Source organism: Sycon ciliatum, chromosome 7, assembly GCF_964019385.1.
Source record: "Sycon ciliatum chromosome 7, ocSycCili1.1, whole genome shotgun sequence".
In the NCBI taxonomy this organism is placed as follows: Eukaryota; Metazoa; Porifera; class Calcarea; order Leucosolenida; family Sycettidae; genus Sycon; species Sycon ciliatum.
The window spans coordinates 27,566,896-27,594,626 of record NC_088649.1 but is presented as its reverse complement, the minus strand read 5'-3'; the positions used below and the strand labels follow the sequence as shown (position 1 = coordinate 27,594,626).

General features: G+C 44.5%; 1 protein-coding gene across 1 annotated transcript in view; it reads right to left on the bottom strand.

The window, feature by feature from the left end:
• Nucleotides 1–17,070, bottom strand: part of LOC135821775 (leucine-rich repeat-containing protein 55-like) — a 54,871-nt gene extending 37,801 nt beyond the window's left edge. Inside the window, exons 1-3 of the mRNA XM_065334772.1 lie at nucleotides 16,835–17,070; nucleotides 7,445–7,560; nucleotides 2,092–2,163 (exon numbers count right to left, since the gene is read on the bottom strand). Coding sequence (XP_065190844.1) covers nucleotides 2,092–2,163; nucleotides 7,445–7,560; nucleotides 16,835–16,855 — 209 coding nt within the window. The 5' untranslated portion in view covers nucleotides 16,856–17,070. The remainder of the gene's footprint in view (nucleotides 1–2,091; nucleotides 2,164–7,444; nucleotides 7,561–16,834) is intronic.
• Between the last annotated feature and the right edge of the window lie 10,661 nt (nucleotides 17,071–27,731).

Sequence of the window (27,731 nt, the reverse complement as noted above, 5' to 3'; positions counted from 1 at the left end):
TCTGAATACGTCGATAATGGAAGTGACAACAACGATCAACAAGAGGAAACGAGGAAGACCAAGAAGTGACACGAAAACGGCCATGAAATCAACAAAAACGGACATGAAATCAACGGACGTTGGAGGTGTGGACCGGAGCAACCAACCAAACAAGCCTAACGGAAGAGAACAACGGCAGGCGTCGACGGTGACAGAGCTAAGTGAACGGACATCGTCCATCAAGCGTCATTTGTCGGGCAGTGCTAGTTGTCGTAAGTTGTATAGTGATGATCTCTTTTCGATTTTGACTCGTGGAAGGTCTAAGTTACATCTTGCTGTGTTAGAAGCTCTGTATATTCGTAAGCTAGATCCAGAACTATGTGTACAGAAGGAGAATGTGTTATCGTTGCAGTTGTTTGGTGTCACACCTCGTGAAAGTGTGACAAGTGTTCCCTGATGTGTTCAACGTGTTTGTCTACAACTTGCAGCTGTTTGTTTTTGAGTTTTTAACACTTTAATCATTTTAACACCTATGTTGAAGTGTTGACTTTTTCTTTCTTTCATTCTCTATATAGTTATGTGTTTTTCTAATTTCCAACATTCCCTGTACTATCCTGAAGAGAAGGGAAAGAAAACGTTTGATAGAAAAAGTGTCGACTGAATTGTGTGGATTTGCGCCGTTGCATGCGAATACGTATTACGAAACTGTTTTTCCCACCGCCTCCAACGTACTGTTTGAATAATAATAATAATAATGATAATAATACGAACTTAGAACGAACTGTGTTCCTAGTTGGAACAATCAACTTAATAATAATAATAATAATAATAATAACATCTACAATGATTGTACATGAATCATTGTAGATTTGCTGTTCACAGTATTTCTCTCTTTTTTCTTTCTTTTTTCTCAGTCTTCCTTATTACATTTTCTTCACATACAACAGCAGTACTCCCCATGGTCTTAAATGACCCGGGATGCTGCATAATACAAACACAAAACCAATAAAGCCACCCCCATAATAATAATAATAATTTGAAACTCGGGTATTGAGCCAATAATAAATGTAGAAAGGAAAAGGACATATGGAAACGAGTTAAGAGTAACTCTCCACCACTGTAACTAGATACTATATACAGTCAGAAAGTGCAACAACTAGAACTTTCTGACTGTATATAGTATCTAGTTCCAGTGGTGGAGAGTTACTCTTAACTCGTTTCCATATGTCCTTTTCCTTTCTACAATAATAATAATACTGCCAACAAATGCCTGGAAGAACACACCCGCCGTGATCGACTGGTTCGAGGGGCCGGAGGAAAAGCAAAACTGCGTTTTTGTATGTTTTGATGTCGTGCAGTTCTACCCATCTATCTCGGAGGAACTATTATTAACGTCGTTGGAGTTTGCCAGAGGCTTCACGTCGGTGTCTTCGGAGGACCAGGAAACAATCTTCCATGCACGGAAATCCCTGCTATTCGGCCTCGGGAAAGAGTGTATGAAGAAGGGAAGCGGAGTATTCGATGTGACGATGGGATGCTATGACGGTGCTGAAGTCTGTAAGTTGGTCGGTACGCTGGCCCTTGCCAAACTATCCAAGGTGTACATTGGCAGTGACATCGGACTCTACCGCAACGATGGGCTGGCAGTATTCCGGAACGTATCGGGACCAGAAGTGAACAGGATCAGAAAGGACATGACCAAAGTTTTCAACAGCCTAGGACTAAAAATTACCATCCAGAAAACCTGACATCAGTCGACTTCCTAGACATCACGCTGGACCTACGCACTGGCAATTACCGTCCATATCGGAAGTCCAACGACCGGCTACTGTATGTCCATCACAAATCCAACCACCCACCGATCATCATCCAGAATTTGCCCTCTTCCATCAGCCGATGACTAACAGACTTTTCAACGGATCAAGAGACATTCCAGGACGCATCTCAAATGTACAACAATGCGCTCAGAGACAGCGGGTACAATGAGTATTTCGTTGTCGTGTAAACGCAAATCGTTTTCAATCGTGTAAACGCAGCCTTAAGCATCAGTACCGCATAGTGGGGACTGTTGATTGCCATTTAGAGTGAGATTCGTTTTGAAAATTGACTTACATATTCGTAATGATCTTGTTATTCTGAAATGCTGAGCCACTGAGATTCGTCAAACGCGCATAGCGCAAAGAACTAGATGCAATAAGGCACAGAATAAAGCGGCATTTTATACACAAAATAAAGGACCAAGGAACTACACGTTATGCTATACAGTCCATTAACACCACCAGTTACTAAACAATCAGCTCGTGCGATAATAGCGCACGACACTGACCGACGGTACAGACGTATCACGGCTGTTATGCATGCATAATCCAGCGACATTATGTACCGTACGACATTTCCCCGTCACCCAGTGATCCATGATGCGGTCTTACACGACCTTGCTGCCTTTTTCAAATCTCTGGAAATATTCGGCAAGGTTTCGCCTATGTTTCTGTCGATTCCAGCCGTTTTCCACGCTGGATTCGCGAAGTCTCGGCGAATTCACCTTCCTGCCTTCAAGCTGCGCAAGCAGATATTTTGATCGTCAAACTGCGCAATGGGAAAGTGAAGTTAGGATCTTTTTCATTTCGTTCTTCCTCTTCGTGCCGGCCATTTGCGTTTATCAGAATTGGCTCACATTTGAGGCTTCCTCCTAAGGAGTGCAGAATTTTTGGCAGCCTTCACGCCAATTTTGATTGAAACGTTTGTCCTTTTCCTACGTCGTAGTTATATTTTCATTGCCTCCCAGATTATCGTTTTCGTGCCCAAGTCGATTTGCGTGGCGTACTTGGACGTCAGTTGCAAGTGTTTGCTGATATATGCAGAACGAGTGGAGGTGTGTTCTCCTGCCTCAATGTCTAACGAAGACCCCGGTTTCGTCCGCCATAGGAGGGATCCGTGCATGCTTCGTTCTGGATGTCAGCAAGTACAAATCAGACATGCATCCAATGAACATTTTTGGAAATCCATGCTTTCGAAATGCATGTAGAAGCAGGACATTGTGTACAGATTTTAAATGTTAGACAGATAGGCATGGTTTTTTTTGTATTACTAGTTTTACTGCAGATTTAGGCCTCGCACAATGAAGTCTGTTGACGATCCTGCTGAAAAGCACACAGTTGCATGCGTGAAGACCATACGGAAATACTTAAAGTAATTGAACAACAACAAACGGCAACTATGATGCAGCTTATAATTATATCTTGCACTGCATCAGCACTAAGCACAGCATGGCACTCAGGACAGTGCCGCAGCCGCCGGTGATGGCCGTACCCGGTTTTACCACTCTCGGCGTTCATGATAATTACATGTAACATGTTCAATATGCAAATGATTATGTAGAACACTAATAGGCTATCCTCGTACACTCCTCACTAGAGTTCCTCCTAAACTGCTTTCTTCTTCAGTGAGGACTACTGTACAAGCTGCATTATGCAGAGTTTCTGTTGCTACCGGAGTGTGTAGCCAAAACAACCAGGTTATTATTCTGATGCGAATAAGATACACAGCATCACGCATCTTCATGACCGTGCCATTCCTAAGGAGCTGGCTCAGGGCTTGATGGCAATGCAGGTCACCTGCTGAATTGACAGATGTCCATGAATTCATTTTAAAATAATAAGTCGGTCAAGTGAGAATTCAAGTCGGCAGGAATAGCGCAACCTCCCACGTAGGGAGCAACACACAATTCCACAAGTATCGCCGAAGTCGCTTTAACCTCTTCTTCACATTAATTACAATACGGCGAATTAATTAAATCAAAGCTGTAAGAAGCAAAACAATTCTGAGACTTGAAACAAGCATTGAAAGAATAGCACCTATAGCAGGTCCATGTGCTTTAAAAGTTAGAGACTGGAAGATATCCTCTATTTGTACACTAACAACACCAACATGGAAGTGTTGCAAGCAACCAACTCCGCCATGCTATGACACTTGATGATGTATTGCGGTACTTTGCTTATCACTGCAAGTCCACTGGTTGACTTGACCAACATCCATTGCTTCTTTCATGACGAATATCAGCAGTGCAACTGTGGCAATAAATATCACCACCTCCAATGCCGCACTTATTGGAGGAGCACATTCTACTGGAAATGAAGCACTTTAATGTTCTTTTAGTGCTGATCTGGAATAGTATGGAGAGCAGGGTGGTGAAGGGTTACACGCAAATTCAACATCCTTGCCGATGAGCACTGTGGAGCATGTGCAATGCAGAAACTGCTGTCCAATAGTATACAGAATCTGATTTCCAGCAATCCTAAAATCCTCACATTGATCCCCAAGGTGAAGAGCACACGCATGAAGAGACGTACATGTAGCTGCTATGTCATCAACTTTGCATTGAGAGAGTAGCAGACGATCGAATTCTATCCTTCTCCTTCTCCAAGATGAATTGCAATCAGTCTAACGATTTATTTGTGCTCTTTTCTTATGCACGGAAATCTGGCTGTAAGCTATCCTCAGGGGAGAACATGTTCTAGAATAAGAGCAGTGGGGTTCCATCTGTTCACGTCATGAGCGAGTCAAGCAAACGTGCCCTCTTCATGTTCCGAAGTTTCAAACACACCGAATTCCATGACGCACTACATTACTAGAATTTATTACACTGCATCGTCTTGAAAACAATTCCTGTATTGATTCCAGGACATACTAACTTCAGTACTTCGCCGAAGGGAGGCTTCCAGGTCTTGGTAGACTTATTCTCCTCCAGCATGGCCTCATACGACCTCTCCAAGGCACGAATCCATCCCCCAAAAACAAAAAAAACATTCTTCGATAAAAAGGCGACGTGGAGACAATAATCTTAATAATGCAATGAATATAACTTAATGCGCACTCATATCACAACCATCGGGACGAATAATGTATTCCAGAACGTTTTTTGTCACCATTATCAATGGAAATCGTGACTAAAGACAATGATGAAACTACAATAGGATTTATACACTTGGAGTGAAACAGCGAAGATACAAGCATGGTAAGAAAATAGCACAAACCTAGGAACAATTTGCACAGTTAACAAACTATAGGTGTTTGGCAATGGCAAGGGAGGACCGGTCAGGAAGAGAACGCGACGGCAGCTGGAGGAGGAGTGTGGAAGTGACGTGTGCAGTGACGATGATGAACCCGGTGGTCAGTTGCTGGGAGAGCCGACAACAGGTGAAGGTGGCAGACATGATGAAGAGGACGATGACGATTATGGCGATGATGGTGCAGATGGTGTGAAGGACGGTGGCGGTCAGAAAGCAAGTGAAGGCGGAGGCAGTGAGAAGAAGAAGAATACATCGGCAATTAAATTGCACTTGTTGTCTAACCCCGTGTGTCGTGAAAATTATGATGATTCTTGGTTCAGAGTTGTTCGTTCTGCAAGTAGTTTCAAGCAGTTGAAAGTTCTAGAAGCAGTCTACATTCGCGATCCAAATCTTTGTAAACAAAAAGAAAATGTCACCGCGCTTACGCTATTCCAGTAAATTCGCACTCACACACACTTGCAAATGCATGTCCATTGTCACACTGCACTTGCTGAATTTCCTATCATTTCTCACCTCACCTATAGTTTATTACCTGTGCAAATTGTTCCTAGGTTTGTGCTATTTTTCTTACTATGCTTGTATCCTCGCTGTTCCACTCCAAGTGTATAAATCCTATTGTAGTTTCATCATTCTCTTTAGTCACGAATTCCATTGATAATTGTGACAAGAAAACGTTCTGGAATACATTATTCGTCCCCATGGTTGTGATATGAGTGCGCATTTAGTTATATTCATTGCATTTTCTTCGATAAATTTGGAAAATGTGCAGAAAGACTGCACGCGTCGGTACGCTGTGCGTTCACGAGCTGTTGCGATGCGGGTTGCTACGGTACGCCGCCATATTGATAAATGTCGCACTCGGAACAGCCCTGGTTTCACAACTAACTGGCTAACAGCTCTAGCAGATCTTGGATGTGCACTCCAACAGCCTTCCAACTTGGAAAGTTCTAAGTTATAGAAATAACATCAGGAGGGAAAGGTGAGCGCAAGCAAGATAAGCACGAGCTGAAAGTCTCCGCTGTGAAGGACGTTTGCGGATGTTCATGCATTGCGATGACGATACTGGCAAGACCAATGGACAATAAGGTCGAACCACGATTCAAGATGTCTCAGTACTCTGTCAGTTTTGTGCCTAGGTCTTGCACTTTCTGACTGTACATAGTAGTGTTGAAACGAGCATATCTATAAAAAAACGTACGATCAGTTCCACTAACGAGCAAGTTATCGAGCGAGCTAACGAGTTTCATTGATGTGGCAAATATGAATTTTTGAATATACTTTTATCAAAGTTTGATTTTTTTCAGCTGGTTCAAATTATCACCGCAAATTATCACCACTGGCATAATTGGGGTTGCTGCTGCTTCACTTTGGACTGCTGTTTGGTGTCGAGATGTCTTTTCGGCTCCGTGGTTGAGTAGCCTTTGTACGAATAGACCGTTTTGCAAAGATTACAAGTAGCCCTAGTCTTCGCTGCATCGCGGGAGAAAACTTCCAAACAACTGAGCGTAACTTTCACTCAGATGCGGAACAAGACATCAGTAGAGTCCACCAAAGCTGCAACGACAACACAAACAACTCAAGTGTGGTGCAGGCATACAGACACTGTAACTGCGAGTGATTTTCACTTTGCGTGGGACTGGACTCTCTATCGACCAGGGAATCGTAACATATTTTATGACTCCCCGGTCGACATGTACTGCCATGTGTACGGAGTATGGTGTTCGTTAGTGCAAACGAGCTGGCCGCAAAACGAGCCGAGTTTCTGGCGAGCGAGCTAACAAGTTCCCGGTGAGATCGTTTCAATACTAGTATGTAGTATCTAGTTACAGTGATGGAGAGTTACTCTTAACTCGAATTCAAATGTCCTTTTCATTTCTACAGTTATCGTTGGTTCAACATCCGACTTTAATATATTTATTCTCTTACAGTTGTGACTTCTTTCACTTGTGATTTTTTCTCCTCCCCTCCCCATCACTTCCCATAACTATTATCAATAACCTTGCCATGCCGTTTATGTCGCTCACATGTATAAAAGGAGGCGCCACCGCCTGTTTGTGTAACTCTAAAGCTGGTTCTCCAACTCAGCAAATCAGTTGATCTATGCGACTTTGTGCCTTTGTATCACCTTGACGTTTGTATAGCAAAAGGCATGCAACAACGTTATTGAAAAGACCCTAATGTATTATCTGCATCAAAACTTGTTTCATTCATTCAAAAGGATCAAAAGATTAATTCCATCAATCCATCAATCCATCAATCCATCAATCCATCAATCCATCAATCCATCAATAGTGTTCAATGTGAAGACTAGTATGGGCACAAGTGCTGAATATTTCTAATTGCTGCTTTGAATACGTAAGTTAAAGCTTTCAAACACCAGACCATGTAGAACTCACATTTTGGCAATGTTTTGGCACGACATGACAAAACCGCCGTTACATGTACATGGAACACAGGCTTTGGAAGGTTCACTCCAAGCTAGCACCATACAAATCACAGCCACCGATAAGACCTGCGAATATCCAAAGGAAATGACCAGACGCACAACCAGAACAGAACAGAAAACGTTACGGCTTCTGGTAGAAACTCAAAAATACAACACAGCAGTGTTATCAATTACCTAAACATAGTATTTGTATACGTACACAAGGACACTAAACATTCTAATTTTGCGGACAAGATGAGAAAATCAACGCTGAGGTGCAAAAATATAGGTAGAATCTGGATAAATCAAACCCCAGTATGCCAGGGCATTCCAATTATCCAGCCCCCAGAACATATGCCCGTTTTGAGGTTCGAATTACCAGACTTTGCTATTCCCGTAGCTATGCAAAAGGTGTTACTTCAGTAACGTATTGCGCTAGCCAGGGTTCACACAGCTTTAATGCCATGTGTTTGTTTGTTTTTGCCGTCGCGTACGTCGGCATGCCTGGCGCTATCCCGTACCTGTCTCGTACTGTACCATCAGAGACAGCTCGCCACAATATTCAAATAGGGCTTTCAAATGCAAGATCATAACGTGCAGCAGCTTGGAAGAATGAGTATGTATGCGAAGTGTATCGGGGGGATGCATACGTTGCGATAGTGCGGGTTCGAATCCTAGGTTATGTCTTGAGTAAATTAGGAGAGATGAAAAAATTATAACATCACTATGCTTTTTCGCCTTGGTCATCAAGGTGGTAGACGGTGTCGTATTACCATATTTTCCGGGGTATAAGCCGCATCGGGGTACAAGCCGCACCCCACTTTTTGAGGCAAAATATTGACTAAAAGTTGGTATTTGGAGTATAAGCCGCACCCACAAACCAAGATTTTTCACACTCATTGACAAATGGCCTTTCTACAAATTTATTATGGTTACGGAGCTAAATACCATGTTAGATCAGATTATGAAGTGTTAGTGCACCACAGGTTGCTGCAGAGATGTTGGTGTATTGCTGTGTTGACTACAGATCACTCCATGTCATCTGCACTATCTTCAGTCTCGCTGCCACTGATGCACTAAAACTAGTAAAAGTGCCGGGATAGCAACACAGGCGCGAAGCTGAGTTGAATGACATGTCACATGACGTCAGCATCCATACTGATGTATGCTAAGCATTCATTCGCGCAAGCATATTCGGTGTATAAGCCGCAGGGGCGATTTTGGTCCGATTTTTAGCGAAAAAAAGTGCGGCTTATACCCCGGAAAATACGGTACTGTAGTATCCCTGCCCGACCAATACGGAAGTAGTACGGAACTAATACGGAGCTTTGCCTGATGTATATTTTAGTGTATCTCCGCATGTAAGCGTACGGCGTCTGCTGCATTAAAGCGGCTGCGCATTTCTGTTTTGTTTGAGATTAGATAGCAACGACAAAGCTAACTCGAAGAAGAAGAAGTAGTCTACCTCTAGGTGTGCACCGGAAAGAAAGTTATTTATTTTGCCGCTTCTTCTTTTACTAAAAATTATATCCCAGGTGTGTACCTGAGAGAAGTAGAATAAAAGATAACTCGTGTTAATTGCACCGCGCCTACCACTCGGCTACCTGTTACAGTACCTTTGAATGCAAAGAGAAAGTTATTTTCTTTCACTCAGGGCCCTACGCTATTCTTTTTTGCCTAGCTCATCATGCATGTTATTCGAACAGATGGAAACTTTTGCAGTACAATGATGTAGCCGATCAGTTCGTTGTGGTATGGTTGGGCATTGTAGCCGTCATGGTCGACGTAAAACCCTATAGCCAAATGGAAAAAAAAACCTTTCCATCAGTTCTAATAACATGCATGAGCTAGGCAAGAAAAGCTTAGCGTAAGACCCTGAGCTTCCAAGCTCTGTCATGTTTAAACTCTGATAAGGCCCTTGGCGGCAACGTTGCTCATTGGTCGTTTCCTGGATAACGAGACAGACCTCATTCTAAATACAAAATAGCATAATACAATATTGAGTGACACGTTTCCTATTCTTTAATCCGCTATACTACAGAAACCCATTTAGCCGAAAAGCATTTAAAGGAAGCCATTATGCGCTTCTAGCAGGGCAGAGAACTGAAGGTGGCTGGGCTAGTAGTAGTAGAAGTATTGGTAGTGTTTATTAGACTAGGGAGTCCCAACAAGCATGGCCCCGCCATTGTTACAGGGAACCCTAGGTGAATCTTTTTGAGGTGAGCAAATGTATCAGCAGATTGTGCCCGACAACAATTTGAAGGAATAGTATTCCACCGACCTGCCGCCAGAAATGAAACCGAGTGCAGTCCACACTCAATTTCTACAGTAGGTAATACTAAGGCAGCTGTATCCTGGTCACGAGTACGAGCATTTGTGTGCAGGCCAGCTGAACGCAGGGTAAACAGTGATTGAAGGAGGTGCTAGGAATTGATGACAAGTAGTGATAGACAAAACCGTATAGTTTCAAATTAACTCTTTACTCAAACGAATACAGATGACACAGTTGTAGAACTAATGCAGTTGGGGTCATTCCCGTATGTCACGTGATTGGCGCCTTGGAGTTGACCAATGACAGATCAAACAGCGCGGGCTGGAAAGCGTGGTCCTGCCTGCTCAAAGGTGATGGAACTGGATCCACTGCCCGTCGTCAAGTGACGTCATCATGGCGCTCCAACATTTGATCTGGAACTGGGAGAAAAGAAGCCCCTTTGTTGAACGATATTGGCGAGGTGAATGAGCTCCTCCGAAAAGTTGAGGAAGAGACTGAAACTTTTATTGTGGAGTCGCTCGCGAAGGAGATCTTGGACGAGCCGGATGAGCCTCAACCAAAGCGCGCAATGCTCAGCAACCTGCAGGATCCGCGCAATTTGCCGAGGTTTCCGATCAAGACGTTGGAAAAATCCATAGGAACAGAACAGCCGGAATGCTCGATGCCCAGTCAACACTGTCAATGGCACCACGAGAAAAAAAGCACTCTGGACTACTACAAAAAACTTTACCAGAAAACAATCACAAAACACAATGCAGGTGTGTCTACACTTTGTAGTCTGTCATGTATCTCTTTATTTGGCTTGGGTGCACACGGGAAACACGTTCCAGTCACTCATACTCGGACAGTACCGCTGTTCATCCAGCCCTTGCCCCTATCGCGGCGGGGGCTGGATTCCGCGGTACTGCCCTCGTACTCGTGCAGGAACCTGTACTTCTATCTAAACCAAATGCATTTTTCATCGCAATGTGGCTGACCGTTACCAGCCTGGGTATATGGGATAGTTTTCAAACAGTGCACATACGCATTACTTGCATATCCTAGATAAAAAAATCATCAATTAGTATACAGAGGTATTTCACAGTAGAGACAGGGGAACTGACAATATCTTTACAGGTCAGGTACACTTTACAAGGCTGGGCTCGTGCAGGCAGGGCAGGACGCCGCATCAACATGACCTGTGTCTTAAAGGAGTTGAACCGAAGGCCATTTTCATCGAGGTGATGCTCTAGGCACCGCATACTATCCTGCACGCGTAGCATGATTGTAGCCACATCAGAGCCGGATACGTAGAACGCAATATCATCAGCGTGCAGCTGCACCATACTCTCGCGAATAAGTTCGGGTATTCGGCGAAGGTACATGCAGAAAGGCAAAGGCCCGACAACAGACTCCTAGGGGACCCCTCTTGTACAGGGTTTGGTGTCACCCTTGTCACCACTGACAGTAACCTGCTGACTGCGATTCGTGAGATACTGTAAATATACAAAATTTCGGCGCTGCAAAATTTCGGCACTTCACGATTTTTGACATTTCGGCGGCGATTTATTTTCGGCGTGGGGTAGAGGGCATGGTATAGTACGACAGATGCTGTGAAAAATTTCATCGGCGTTTTGATTTAGGCGTTTTGAGTCGGTGCCGAATATAGCCGAAGTTATAGAGCTGCCGAAAATTTGTATATTTACAGTAGTCTGAGAATCACTTGAGGACAGTGTTGCCTACGCCAGTTGCGGCTAGCTCATCCAGTAGACCTGTGGGGTGCACACGGTTGAACGCCTTGCCCATATTCGCAAAGACTTCTAGTCTAGTTCTGTCTATGGAAAGTGTCAGGACATCCTCAGAGCTATGATGTGAGAGATACGCAAATTGTTCAGCTGCTATGGCAGATATGTCTGGATTCTTGGTGAAATACGAAGTGACTTAGTTGTGGACAATCTTCTCTAGGATCTTGGCAGCGATATGTAACAATGAGATTGGTCTGTAGATGGTGGCTGAGGTCTTATCACCGGATCTGTAAACAGGGCAGACATGGGCAATTGTGTAGGCAGCATGAAAGATGCCAGACCTAAGGGAATGGGGGACGATAAAAGTTAGGGGATACGAGACTTAATCTCTGCATTTTTTCAGGATGCCGGACAGAATATCATAGGAGCCGGTGGCTTTGCTGGATGCAAGAGATTCAAGCAACTTCGAGATGACATCGACGCTGACAGTATCAAACTCCAAAAGGGTAGCGCCATTGGGGTCTGCAAGAGGCAGGGGCACCTCGACTGGTCTGGCAGGGTCATGGACGATCTCAGCAAAGGCACTAGTAGTCGTCAGATCAGCGAGTGTGGCTGCTGGTGCAGCCCTCACTGCTGTTCTACCAGACAAGCTATTGATACTGGCCCATTAGCCTCGTGGGTCATGGCGACGATTTTCGAACTCTCTGATGCAATACTGTGACTTCAGCTGCCTATTGAGGAGAGTGCCTTCTCGCCGTATTGCACGATACATCTGCGGAAGCTGTTGATCTGACGGGTGAGTGCGTACCTTTCTATGTATGTGGATTCGTTGCTGGAGGAGGTGTTTCAACCGAGATGTCTAGCCAGCTACCGACTCTGGAATGGCCTGCCCGATAATATGAAGTCGCTAGTATCTGACGGTGGATTCAAACGCATGCTCGCGTATTTGTATTCGGTTAAATGCAATGGCTTTCGTAACCTGCTGATGAGGCTCGATAGAATCATACTACGATGACCCGACTTGTAAATTTGACATCTCTTTTTCTCAGATGGAGAGCCAAGGAACTTTTTAAACATGGAAATCGATAGCATACCTTGTGTCCACAATTTCCCATGTTTATAATATAAACCTTTTTCCTGCTCGTCCTAACCCTGCCTCCCCTCACTGTTACTTCCATTTTCGTATTATAATTTTAATTTTACTTTCTCTTCATCTCTGACTCTTTTTACTGGTTGTCATCGCTTTCATAATACCGTAAAGTACCGTTGATCCGCCGCCTCTCTAATTCCCACCACCTGTCGATTTTCTATCTGTGAAGCGATTTTGGCGTAGACAACGAAATACGATGTTGAACCGGCGCTTGCACTGCTGTACTCAATATGTGCCAATCCAGGATGAGAATGTGCACAATTTAGCACATCGAGTCTGATCCTCCAAGTTGTTGTACATCGTACTGCACTTGACAGCCTTGATCTAATTCCCACCCCCCTGGCGAAAAACCAGCTGGGAAACGACATGGGGTGGGGGCGGATCAACGGTACTTTACGGTATTGGGCAGAAGTGCCCGTTTGACATGCGATGTATATTAAATAAACAACAAAAACAACAACAGCTTGCTCACTCCATAAAATATCAATATGCCCCACAACACATACGCATGCTCAACACCCCCGCTCAGGTACAGCCTTCGGGACGCACGCACTTGGCACCTCCCACCCTCCAGAACCGATCGCTGTAAAGACTCCCCACTGTACAAGTCCCTAGAATACTACAATGCCCTCCCTGCTAGCATTCATGACGTCTCCTCCCGACCTGCTTTCAAACAAGAAATCTGCTCACTGCTGATTAACTCAGTCTGGTCCTGCAGCGCTCACCCTCACCCATACTTGTAAAGTTTAAAGTGATGTAAATCACTTTCCAACTGTTTAACCCACAATCTCACCTTCTGATAAATGTATCTCTTCTTGGCGATGGTGCCATCGTGAGAATAAAGAATTCAAACAACTTTGGTGCTTTTTTGACAACATTCACATCATCTTTGTTCAATATGCGTACATGTTGCGAACTACACCCTTGTTTGGTTCGATTGGGCCAGCGTTGCTCGGACTACACCGTGTGTCCGCACTCAATCCAGATTGGCCAATCGATGAGACCCCTGCTGGAACATTTAATCCGCTGCTTGTTATGACCAGCACGAGCGGTGAAAGTACAATATGAGATTTAGACCACGTGATGTGTGAAACTTTTGCTGTTTGCGGATCTACAGTTTTGGCAAGTGAAATCCGACACTTGTCATAGGGGACAGCGCCACAAATGGACACCAATGATGTAATGTACTGCACCTAATTTGTACTATAGAGCCGTATGCATCCCAAACAGATCGAAAGGTCACAGTGTAGATACACACAGTTCACAAACATGGTACACATAAGGAGTATTGGTATCCAATCCCTATTCATTTTTGCCAGCATCTTTTGAACCTTGACTGTGATGAGTACGAGTTTTGTCATCAGACAGATAAAGTTGTATGTAACACATGTACGAGGTGGTTCGCAATTTTTGGACATGTCGTAATTTTTGGAAAAATCAGTTAAATATGGAAGTAGAATCCTCCTGAGTTGTTGTCCTTTCCTTGGTGGACAAATCTTTGACAAGTGTGTCTTCTTGTGGTCCTCAAGTTTCTTCGTGCCAATTTTTAGCGGTGAAGGCCGTTTCTTTCTGGGCGTTTTCTTTATTATTCTTAGGTAATGTAATGAGTAGTTTTGAAAATTTCGATTAAATAATAAATGATTGAGGATTCCGTTGACTCTACGTCGCATAACGGAGAGAATGTCGACATGGGGGATGTTGTATCCCTTCCATCAACTCCAGGGACTACGTCTTCCAGTTTGAATCCGCCTGGAAGAGTCTCCTAGGCTTCTCAACCGGTGCGTTTGTGGAGTGGTTCTGGTCAGGAGAAATCTCTTTTAGCAGTGCGAGCGTTCCACTCACCTGGCACCAGTGAGCACTTCCTAACCAAGAAGGACGCAGCGGCTAGTTACGGCTCTAGCCCTCCACTCTTTGCGAAATATGAGAAGGAGATTGGCCACTCTGGAGTGCTCTCCTCTGTTCTTGAATATGACGTCCGTGAAAAACCTTTAGTGACCCTTTAAATTGTGTGTCACATTGAAAAGCCTTGAAAAGCTTGCTATGGCCTGTCATTAGAACTCATATCAGCCGGTCTTATAGGCATAGCCTTACCCCATTTTCATGTCCTGGGCAAGTTTTACTTGTTCACACCATTGCAGACTGCTGCTAGATGCTATTTTATTTAGTTGTCCAATAATTGCTCGCATTGAAAAAGCAGTAGAAAAAGACACCTTCAATGGTTTGGTTGGGTTTGGTTTTTATTATTTGAGTTCGTTGCCTCAACAGTACAAAGTACAAATATCAAGAGGGACGAACGAAAAGAGAAAATAAAACAGAGCAGAGAGAAAGATGCAACTGAAAGGAAAGAAAAACGGAGAGAAACGGAGAAGGAATGTGGGCTGGGCGGATTCATGAACCATTACTAGAGCAGGGCAATGCATGAATCAGGTCAAGTTGTGACCGCATGCTTCAACTCTATGCCTTCAGGTGTGTGGGGTGGTGGTAAAGTATAAGTGTGCCAGTAGAAAGCAAGAAAGAATTTTAAGTTATCTTACAAACAGGCAGGCAGGCATAGTGGGATGGTCTAAGACCATGATTGAGAAACAGAGGGTACCAGGTTCAAGTCCTGCTTGGAAGCGGAAGGATTTTTTCCAGCCGTGCTGCGACCCACAGTTAATTGGGAACTCGTGGCCTGGCACGAGGGAAACATGGATGCAGTGAATGGGATTTCGGTCTTTGACCACTTTGTGGTGGGTCTGATCTACTCACCTCCCACCGTTTAGGAGCTGCATCTGCGCCTTGATCCAAGAGGGTGGTGGCGTTCCTGCGGATGCGGAAAACTGGGCCTTTGGCCGAGTCTCACGCGAACCGTGAAATTTTTTTATTTTATTTTTTACAAACCAACATAATGGGGTGCTATTTAGAGTGTCCAAAAATAGCAAATGACCTTGTACTGTCCGTATGCAGGGCTGCAGGGGCTAAAGACTGCATGGTGCAGTCCTTTATGCCAAGTGTTGGATTTCACTTGCCACAACTGTATTAACCCTTTGGAGTCCATGGTTCGATTTCGAACCATGGGCATTTTGTATGCATGTGGGCGCAGTCAAACTTTCGGTTCTCTGCCAAATCTTGACGAAATTCAACAATCGAAGGGTCTAGATGGTAGAGAAAACTCTCAACTATCGCCTCGAACAGGTGCGAAGTCTCTCCGATGAAGTTTGAGGGAGCGGCGAGCGATCAAACATTTCCAATTTTCTGCGCTGCGTGCTGCGAGTCAGCAGTGCGTGAAAAAACGGGATTTTCCCAGCTTCATGACAGGCGGCACATGTCATGACCGGCGCGGCGAGAAGTCACGGCAAGGTAAGCTTCTACTCGAAAAAATTTGAACAGTTCCGAGCTAGATTCAGTGAAATGGCTACAGGAGACCGATTTCGTCTCAGATCTGGAGCTGGACTCGCGTTTGGGGCGCGTTGTGGCGGACAATGAATAGTGCTCTTGGCGAGTTTGGGCTCATTGTATTTCTCTCATCAAGAGCTTTCCAACGAACCCAAGATCTTCAAAATCGGTGAAGTAGAACCAAAGTTATGTTGGAAATGGAGTGCGCATTTTCGTGACTGCCACAAATTCTGCGGAAGCAAAAAGTTACGGACTCCAAAGGGTTAAAGGGCATGCCGTTTTCCACTTAGGGGTCGTCCGTAACTATCGAAAATTAAAAAATCCGTCTTTGTGCAAAATTCTCTCTGACCCACCCACCCACCTCCCATTTTTTCCCATAATTTTTTTGATTTTTACCGATGCCGGCTCGAAAATAAGAACTCCTGAGTCCTCCCCATGTTCACTGATTGCACCTACATGTACATGAATGTCAAGTACTAGTAGCTAAGTAAAGTGAGTAGGTCTACCGATGGCCATGCACGTCCTACAACTACAAAAGAGTCATGTACCGGTATATCATACTGGTGTTTGCGATCCTACACTACGTCTACAGTGCACTACATATCAGTGCAACAAGTGTATGAAAGTCACTGACGAAAAAAAAAGTACGAAAAATCGAAAATTAAATTCCGCCAGCGCTCTTGCACCCCCTTGGCCTTTCTGCATAAGGACGGATTTTTTAATTTTTCGAATAATACGGACGACCCCTTATCATAATATTATTATGTTCTTGATAACACAGTAGATGTCTACAAGTGACAACAAAGAAAACTAACAGTTTTCGAAATATGGAGTACTTACACACAAGTTTGAAGCGTTCATGATGTCTTCGTTGCAAACAGCCTGTGAGATCCAAAGATATTATGCCACATAGGAACTTGGGTTCCCTCTCTCGACAGCCCTCCTTCTGTTGCGAAATGCCGATTGGTCGTACAGAGAAATACCAGTACTAGTAGTGCTTTTCGGAAAAGCCGGGCCAAAGTGCTCCTTCTCTTGGCAATGGTACTGATGACTGTGAAAGAAGAACTGTGCGGGACTACATGTACCGGGTTCATGCACTAATGCTATACTGTTAGGCATTGCAAATTTGGTTACATGAGAAATTTCAACCCGGGTCGAGTTCAGGCTCAGTTGAAAGTCTGTACGATATACAAAATGAATGATACGCACAAAGAGACCCCATATGTAGAGTTGCACACTTTTGCCAGTTTTGGGGGTTACGAAAACTCACAGCACGTGTGTCAAATACGTTCGTACTACGTACAAACGAAGGATAGTGTGCATGGGTTTTTTTTTATTTTTTTATTTTTTTTGGTGGATACGGAAAAATACAAATCCGAGAAGCGGTTTTGTTGACAAAACTACAATTACCGTAAAATCCCGCCAAAAGGCCAGAGCGCCCGGCGCTCCTACCTCCTCGACGCTTGGGGGGGGGGGGGGGGGCGAGGTATATTATGCTCGGCAGGCCGCGAAAGAGGGGCCGTTACCTGGAAACTTAATCGCGCGGGTAGAGCGAAACTGAGCACCCTGGGATGCGAGCAGCTTTTTAGTTCTCCCGGGTCCAAAATCTCACCACCAGGCCGGGATGATCAAAACGTCTGCCGGGTCTGCAGCCTACAAACGAGGATCTGCCGACACTGTGCTGTCGACGACATGTCCGGTGTAAACGCGAAAATGGTTCCTCCGCGAAAATGGTTCCAGGCATACACCGGTAACCCCCTGGAATCCACAGCCCACTAATTTCTGATGTATGGCTAGCCGGGCTAGCCGCGAAAACGGTTTCAGGGATTAATTTTCTGGTGTAGGACCATCCGCGAAAACGGTTCCAGGCAACTGCGACCACTGTCTGCTGTGGAACCGTTTTCGCGGACTGCAGCAACTGGGCCATGCATTGATGGGATCATCCGCGAAAACGGTTCCAGTCCAGTCTGTACTGCTCCAGTAGCATGAGTAGAATTTAGAAACTTTTCGAAGACTTTTGTGACTGTTGCTTTCCATTGCCTTTGTAGAGAATCACTCGCGATGGCCGAGGTATTTATGAGAGTTTGTGACTGTTGCTTTCCATTGCCTTTGTAGAGAATCACTCGCGATGGCCGAGATGTTTATGAGAGTTTGTGAGAATTCTTATTTTATGGCTTTCCTCTCAGATCTTACAATTTTTCAATAGCTGTACTGCTGGTACTTGGCTTGGAGACATTTAGCAGGATTTGTGAGAACCTGTACAGCTGGTACTTCAGTACATGGCTACTTGAACATTGATGGACATCTCGATTTGATTTGTAGATGCAAATCATCGACAGCGTTCGTATCGCTTATACAATAGAGAGTCAATACGGATGGCCGAGCCATTTAGCATAATTTGTGCTGTACAGCTAGTACTTCAGTACATGGCTAGCTGAAGTATGGAGATTATGGAGATCTGGATTTGATTTCTGGGTGTAAATCACCGTCAGCACTTATCAAGCCATCCATGCAGTACACCTACGTGAAGAACTCCTCAAGTCATGCATGTTGTACGCCTACATGAAGAACTTAGTGGAGCTGCACCATACTGTAACATCTTGTCTGTGTCTGGCCAGGAAGCTAGAGATTGCCCGGGACCCGCTCCCTCTACAAGAGGTCAGAGCTGGTGTCCAAGTGTCGTCATGAGAACAAGTTATACCTCCGTAACTTTGTCGGCCACACATGCATAGCTTTGTAATCACGCTACCTGCTTTGTGTGTGGGTGAGGGTGTGTGTCTGCGGCTGTGACTTTCGCTGTCCGTATGACTTATCCCGACACAAGAATTACTGTGTGGAGAGAAGTATGTGGGAGAGACGGAGTGTGTCAGGGAGCGAGTCCAGGAACATTACCGAGAAGCGAGAGTCTGTGCACCGCAGAAGCCCAGGGGAGAGCACTGCGCATTGCACCAACCACTACAACATCCATCCACAGCGCCATTCATTCCCTTCACATCACCATCCATACTCGCAACGGAAGTGTTATGCGTGAACCGCCGGATAAGGGAGGCAATCCACATCTCCAGACGCCATCCTAAGGTGAATCATGATCGTGGTTGGGTGTTGCTTGACAATTGACAATGTGAAAATTTGGATGATGATCATTGTTTCTGTTGCCACTGTCCTGTCCTGTTGTCATGTATGCTTGTTCACGCCATTGTTATAATTATACCGGTAGTTCAGCACAATGTAGCGTAAGTGCAGTTTGGCGACGGAATCTCATCTCCTTTCTTTTTTTGTCATAGTTCCACCACTATTCATTTCTTGTTTTCAGGCACAATGGTATTTTTGTGTGGGTGTGATTGCGAGTGTTGGTGCGAGTGTGAGTATTAGTGTGTGTCTCAGTGTTTTGGCATGTGCATGGGTATGTGTGTACCTGTGCCGAAAGGATGGTGCAATTTTATCACGTATGGTGAAGTTTCGTTCCACTTTGTGTTGCCTGTTATAGGTCCACCTCACTTGTTTTTCTCCTCAATTCTGATGATGGCTCCTGGCCGAAAATTTGATTGAGAATTATTGTGATTTGCAGCAAAGAGACCACTTGGATTGAAGATGGTGTGTGTAAGGTTTTCAGTGGCTGCAGTGGGAGCTTGCGCACATTAGCGAGAATTACTGCCTCGCCTAATAGCAGCTTGCTACTAGTAGTTGTCATTAGTTCTATACAATGTGATGAATCTGGAAAGGCGATTGTCTTCCATTGATTATAATTTATTGGACTAAATTGGTCAAATGTGAACGTACATGCATACCACCCAACCGGGGATGTTCACACGCACTGGGCTGTGGCTTTCCAAAGATGTGAGGCGTGTGTGTCTGAGAGTGCACGATCTTCCTGAAATCATTTGTAAGCCGAATCATTGAGAAGAACATTGATCTCTCCTATGGCATACCATGCGACAAATAATTTTCGAAAGAAATAAAAGCTACTACATGTAGTAGTTGTTATTAGCTCTATACAATGTGATGAATCTGGAAAGGCATCTATTGATTATTGGCCAAATTGGTCAAATGTGAACGTACATGTATACCACCCAATGAACACCCAACCGGGGATGTTCACACCCACTGGGTTATATACACATTACACCTATACAACGTGCATACTTTAGTGTCTAGTATTTAAAAAGCCTGTCTTGTATAGTCAATAGAAGCCTGGTTTCCATGTTGACATACAAATAAATACCTGGTTGAAGTATAAGCCTGATATACAATACACGACATTACGGTACATGCATACACCCTTCTGTAAAATGTACATGCATCCACACCAGATATACATGACGATGCATGTCACAACGCCATTCAAACTCGTTCTCATGTATTTCTTCTCTTTTTTACATTTATTACTGGCCCAGTATCCGAGTTTAAATATAAAGGAATTGTACAATAATTGCTCGGATACAAATGTTAAATAGAAGAAAAACACTACGGAACGAGTGATGAAGCAACTATCCATGGCTGTAACAAGATAACAAGCAGTCAGAAAGTGCGCTAACAGGGCACAACACTGAATGTCTCAGTAGCCTGTCAGTTGTGTGCCCTGTTATCGCACTTTCTGCCTATTATCTTGTTACAGTCGTGGATAATTGCTTCACAACTCGTTCCCTAGCGTTTTTCTTCTATTTTACATAGAATGATTGCATCAATGTATCCAGTACAGAGAATGTGTCGAAAATGAAGGAGTCCTAAAGGATCAAATCTGTTCTTTCAGAGTTAAAATAATGTTACAGTCAGAAGACACAGAAGTACATCATACACATACCTAAGAATCATATAACTACAATATGAACAAAGCAAATGCTAGGTCCTAAATACACATCACTGTCTGAAAGTGAAAGCCTAAGAAAGTGGTGGGATTTAGCCCAATGTAACACACGATAGATGCATTCAAGACATCTATGGCGTGCTACAATGGTTACCAGGTACAACCACGAGGAGGTACCCACCAATTGTACCCAATTTTTTGGCGCCAGTTACCCGCCTTACATCAGCTTCTTCCGCTCCTTGCTGAACGGAGTCCGCCGAAACTACCATGCAATCCACATCGGAGGAAGGACAAGTAGGCTAAAGGAAAACACAAACAAACTACTTTTCGGGCATGCTACAAAGATTAGGTTGAAAGCTCACGACGTGCAAGTCATCCATAAATGAGTACCCCCTATTACTTAAACACTCATGAAAAGTGCATAAAATACGCACTGGGCAAGGTCAACTTACATCAGCTTCTTCCGCACCTTGCTGAACGGAGTCTGCCGAAACTACCACGCCATCCACATCGGAGGAAGGACAAGTTGGCTAAAGGAAAACACAAACAACAAACTACTTTTAGGCATGCTACAAAGACTAGGTTGAAAGCTCACCCATAGCTTTGCAAAAAAGGTGTTATGGGCTCAGACCTGAACATGGGTTGCGACTTATAATCGGCGAAATACGGCTTGACCAAAAACTGCGAACCGTGGTCGCGGCTCGACCTGTTTCCCGTACTTTGCATTGTTTTGTACGCCAGAAATTTAAAATTCAAATTTTAATTCGTTGTGCAGGCCAGAATACGAGGATTTTTTTAATTTGGCACGCGCGCGCAGGCAAGTGAAACATCATCAAAAAGTGTGGAGCACGACCGCGGTACCGCGAATGGCGAGTGTCAGTGGAACCGCGCTGCTCCGCTGCATGCAGCCAAGTGCCGTGTGGCGTGTTACAACGAAGTCTTGCAAGCGTTGCTTGCAAACGCCTGCCTCGTTTCCTGCGGACGCTTTGCACTCAACTTCGTCTTGGATCGTGGGGTCCTTTTTCGCCAAACAGATGAAGGCCTACCACAATGGATCACTGACGACGGCCAACAAAAGGAGATCTTGCATCCATGCCACTCGCATGATGTGTCTGGTCACCTTGGCCGTGATAAGAGAGGAGGAAGGTCTGTGAGAGGTGAGTAACCGCTGCTCCGCTGCATGCAGCCAAGTGCCGCGGAGCCGCAGTGGAACCCGGGCCTTAGGCTCATGAGAGTTTTCAACCCGGGTTCAAAGTCTGTACAGTCATGTATGGTGGAAAATTAGGTGCGTGCTTATATGAAGTGAGTTAATCCTGGTCAATTACTGTACTGATATGCCAACAGAAGTACATTTTACCAGTCAGTCTGTATTCATCGCGGGTGGAAAGTCGACCCGGGTTTAAACGCCCCATGTAAACACAGCCCTACAAAGAAGCCTTGTCAGTTGTAGTCAGTTTTGTGTGTGGGCCTTCATGAAGACGGGTGAAAGCAAGAGTACATAACCCCCCAGAGTGTGCAACGCCTGATCCAACTCTGCATACCGGTATTATAATTATCATAGGGTCTTGGTCGAGCGTAATCGGATCTTCTGATGTCATGCGTACACTCCACACGTACACCAGCACCAGGCCGGTCTCGAGGCAGGGCACCATTGTTTTTGATCCTGGAGTACCCGCGACTCCCCGGGTTCGCCTCAGATGTGTACGGTATTATGACGCAAAGATCCGATTACGCTCGACCAAGACCCTATGCAGACCTGGATCAGGCGTTGCACACACTGGGGGGTTATGTACTCTTGGTGAAAGTAATAATAATAAATGTGGTGCACTAACTCCCTTACTAACACCACACACTACCATCCTCTCGACTTTCACTGATTTGAGACTGAAAATAAATAAATCCAAGTAATATCAGTTACTCACCTCTCACAGACCTTCCTCCTCTCTTATCACGGCCAAGGTGACCAGACACATCATGCGAGTGGCATGGATGCAAGATCTCCTTTTGTTGGCCGTCGTCAGTGATCCATTGTGGTAGGCCTTCATCTGTTTGGCGAAAAAGGACCCCACGATCCAAGACGAAGTTGAGTGCAAAGCGTCCGCAGGAAACGAGGCAGGCGTTTGCAAGCAACGCTTGCAAGACTTCGTTGTAACACGCCCAATTACCACCAAGAGAAGACATCTTCAGGACGTTTTGAAAAAATAAACCCCGAAAGCACAACTCATGATTGGGAACTGATTTCGCAGATGCATGTCGATCCGCGAAAATGGTTCCATAGATGCAGGAAATGTATGGAAGAACCGTTTTCGCGGGGGAACCGTTTTCGCGGCGAGGCCCCATCCGCGAAAACGGTTCCAAGAGGGCCATAGATGCAGGAAATGTGTGGAAGAACCGTTTTCGCGGAGGAACTGTTTTCGCGGCGAGGGTGGAACCGTTTTCGCTAGCGAAAACGGTTCCAGGGGGTTACCGGTATATGCCTGGAACCATTTTCGCGGAGGAACCGTTTTCGCGTTTACACCGGCAAGGCACCTCCTTGCGTGAAAGCAAGGAACGCTTTTTTTTAGAAAGGAAGCTTCTTCTCCAAAATTTAAAATTTTTGAAAATTATTCCTTCTGAAAATATCATCGAAGCTGACTGCTGAATGCGATTAGGAAAGAAGATTCCTGAAGATACACCAGACTGATTCTGGCAAGCCGTCTGTCGTCTAGATATGCAGTTGTTCGTCATGGTCAGCAATCTTCCTCGTTCGTCCTTTCGTTTTCCTGACCACGATGATGACAAGCAGCTCTCATGCTCAGGTTAGTGCTGTACTTGTATGTCTGGGCACACAACACATCTGAGATTCACCCTCTGACGTTATCGAACTGAAGAATGCAGCAAGGGTTCCTCGGATTCTCTTGATTTCGGAACAAATTTCCTTCACTTTCACCCTCTCAGTCTCTTCCCCATGCCCTCCATGCATGCACAATCGAGTTTGCATTTCAAATGTTGTTTTTACTTTGGCAGTGCGTTCGATAACGTTAGGACAGTCTAAGTTAGGTGTTCTTCTCTTCAGGCTTATTGGACGTGTAAAAATTCTAAAAAAATAGCTTCCATATGCTAAACGCAGATCCCTATGAATACGGTTCTGCTGGGCAATGATGTTTACACCAAACTACACTCTATGCTGTCACAGCATCCACAACTGAATTAACTATTTGATAAAGCCAATCTTCAAATCGCTGTTGCACAGGATCTCGGGTGGGAAGAAGCGATGAATCGATACATGGCATTGTGAAGAAAGGAAGAACAAATCCACATTGCACGTGAGACTCGGTTAGAAAGACTGAGTTTCTGCATTCATAAGAATGTCACACCCCGGGGATCATGATAAAGAAAACATATGTCGTGAAAATGACTGAAAGAACCAAAGAAGTTTTTGATCTTCCAGCCAGCTTAGCCTGGCACTACCATACTAGCAATGCTACCAAGTACCAGCCCTCCATATTTTTCTGTATTTGTACGGCAAATCACTCCTTCTGCGCACTACAGAAATTGAGCAAATGGTATAGAAAATCGGAGAGGATCAATCAGCTGTGTAGAAGCATTGCAAGTGTAAGCTGAGCAATGAATAGTCTTGTACCAAAGCGAGTGTATGCCATACCACAACAACATGTACATGTAGCACAAAAATAATAATGTCGTGAGTGCAAGTCACAAATGTTTTACACTACCAAATGCAGCCACCGACATGCATGTGCGTGTCAAAAAAACATTGCAGTGCAAGTATGCATGCAATGTACACGGCAGTACGCAAAACACTGCAAGATACGGAAAATCAGAAGTTTGAGTACGCAAAACAGACTCAATTGGTGGGCAGCTCTGTACTGGCCTGTACGGAGGGAGTGAATCTCAATGTGTGCAATGCACGCACTTTGGCCGACAGTGAAAACTATGCAAGTCGTGTTGGTTTGCAGGATGAATGTGAGTCCTTTTAGACAAGCGCCTTAGTGGAGTAGCCCACCGAAAGAAGAGTACTTGACACCGCGAAGTGGAGTCTGCGCATACAACAGTGAGGGGGTAAAATTAGCTATGAATGATTCTGCATGTGTTCTGCATGTGTGTCACATTACACTAGCAGATAGGCACACCTGTTGTTCCAAAAAGATGCTTATGTCAGTGTCTGAATATGTCGTGTACCAGGTAATATTGTTGCCAGGATCTCACGGTGAGAGTCAGACTTGGATATGGTATCAATAGATTATCAATATCATACATCACCATGTACCACCCAAAGTAAAATAGCCGAAGGACCCGTTTGTGTGGTGGTGTATGATTTCGTGAGCAAGATGAAGTGGCTACAGATGTGTCTTATTATAACACCCTAAGAAAAGATCATCAATTATGGGGAAAGTGATTCTGGTAGCATGTTGTATCCAGTGTGGCATGACAAAGACTCCCTCGATTTAGCCTGTGGAGATTCCGTAAATACATAAATACAATACAGTGGCGGTCGGGGCTGGGTTCCGCGAGGCGCGGGAATGGTGAGCACTCACCAGGGCTCATGGCTCACGCGCTTCGGCGGATCTTGGCTTCTGTCGCCGGTTTTCCGATGCCTTGGCGGGTGTGGTAGTCACCCCCTTGCCTGGCGTGAGTGATTCCAACAACACAATCCCCATCAACATTTTTACCACTCTAGGTCACAATTTGATATGTAACAATGCAGCACAAATCCGTACTGATGTGTTCCCTGAAAGTCGCTCTGTTTCTCTACCCTGGCTATGCTCTATACTCTCAACATCTTTTTCCTCTTATAATCACGCTGATTTTGTCATCCCTTTTCCTCGCGCTACTGAAATGTACCTCCATCGCCTTTTGCCTTCTCCCCTTCTCTATATATATATATTCTAGTGATTGTTAGTCTTGGTCATATGCTGTCTGATGAAGTGTTCTGACACGAAACTCGGAGTTACAGCGGAATGAGACTTGTTTGATTCATTGCTGTGTAATATTGTAAATACAATACATACAGGCATCGCAACCTTCGGATTATATGCTCTTTTGCTTGCCTCCTGGAATGTGGTTGTACCTTGGTTCACTGTATTAGAATTATAGTAGACTTTGTTTTTCGAATTCGTTTCTATAACATTAGGTTTCTTTCTGTTGCTGCTATGTCTTTTCATGTGTTTTACAGGATTGCCATCTGTTGATGAATACCACTCTGAGGCACTCTCACGAGCGAAGGTGTTTGAGAATCCATGTCGGAATGAGGGTCGTGTTGGCCTAAAGGTGCATTACATTGCCGATACTCGCCACCTCCACCCTGGAACATGTTGAATTTCTGTTTCTCGTATGGAAGGACCGACCAGGTTGTTTTCCTGTCTCAGTGGACCACTCAAGACTGAACAGCACTGATGGAAGAAGATTTGCCGTGAATCTCGTTCACATAATCAGCCTGTTTAATTGCTGTACTGAGGTGACTGCTTCATAACAATGACCATGCGGTATTAATTTTGCATAGTATTGCAGTGCCCCTAAAATTGAAGAATATCGAATTTCTCTGATAGCATTGTGATTCATTTGTGAATAAACATCACTACTCTTTTTGAGTAGCATAGCAATGACGGAGTTGGTTTAATGTATGACAAAATGGAGCCGCTTTTTCACTTAAACCTGTACTATAATCAGTACCGCCGGAAGCAGTTTTTGATTTGTCCGGTAATTTCATGGCGGGTACACACGTCCTCCACGGTAGGAAATGTTTGTTGGTGGCCAACAAGTTGGTCTGGTGATAACCTGACCAACCAGACCGGCGGGCCTGATAATTGTGGGGCTCATGAGCAGCTCAAGTACTTAGTATGGTTTTGGACATGTCCCCAGTTAACCAATGAGAATAACCGGAAAACAAGGTGGGCTTTAGATACCGGGCTGACTTAACAAGAGGCAGGATAAGCGCGTTACGGTTTGATCTTGTCGAAAACCAATTGTACTTCATTATGTGTGAAGGGGTTTTATGAAGAAATATTTTATGAACCAGTGTACAGAGATGGTGCTTATGACGAAAGGAGAGAGGAGAAGTGTGTGAAAGTCGATAAAGGGCATCCGAAGGAACACATCGATCCTTGTTGTAAAGAATATTTAAAAAAAAAGTATAAATCTATGGTTGAACCCTACTTCCCCAAGCGTTCTCTGAGAGGACCGAGGTCTACTCTATCAGTTCATGTATTCTGTGAAGTGACATGATCTTTCATTGGGACCTTGCTCATAACTGCAAAAGTCTTCGTCTGATTTTTCCGCATCAATTGAACGTTATACATGTGCATGTAGTGAAAGCCACATGCAAAAGGCTGTTCCATGGCACTCATCTGCCACCAAGCTCTGGGTTCATTGGCTGAAAATATTCTTCGGCACAGTAAAGTCGTGCGCCCAAGAACGTGGAAGCCTACAGAACATCCAACCTGGAATACTAAGAACACCACAGCCCAAAATTAAGAATTGCAGTGTAGGTTTGTGCTGTTGTCAAACACCGGAATTGTTATGTTGCACATGTATCTGAGCTTTACCACTACATACACGTCTGTCTTTACACAATTACCAATCTGCTGACAGCATGCTGTTTCGTCCTTTAGTTACTAATGGACTCCTCAATGCAGCACAGAGAAAATGAGGCAGATGAATGTCCTAGGCTAGAGAGCATCAAATACAGGTATAAAATCATGCCTTGCAGATCTCGTTACGGCCCCTTCGATGCATGTCTGAACATTAGATGGCTGTGTAGCTTCAGTTATCTCAGAATATGTACTATTTATCCAGCAGCAACAACGTTGGGCACACAACTATTCACTATAATGAGTATGCTTTGGAACACTTTACCCCGAGTCATACTATAGCAGTGTATGCCATGCATGGGTTTACCTCACACACTGAATTTCATAATTTGACATCCAAATCACA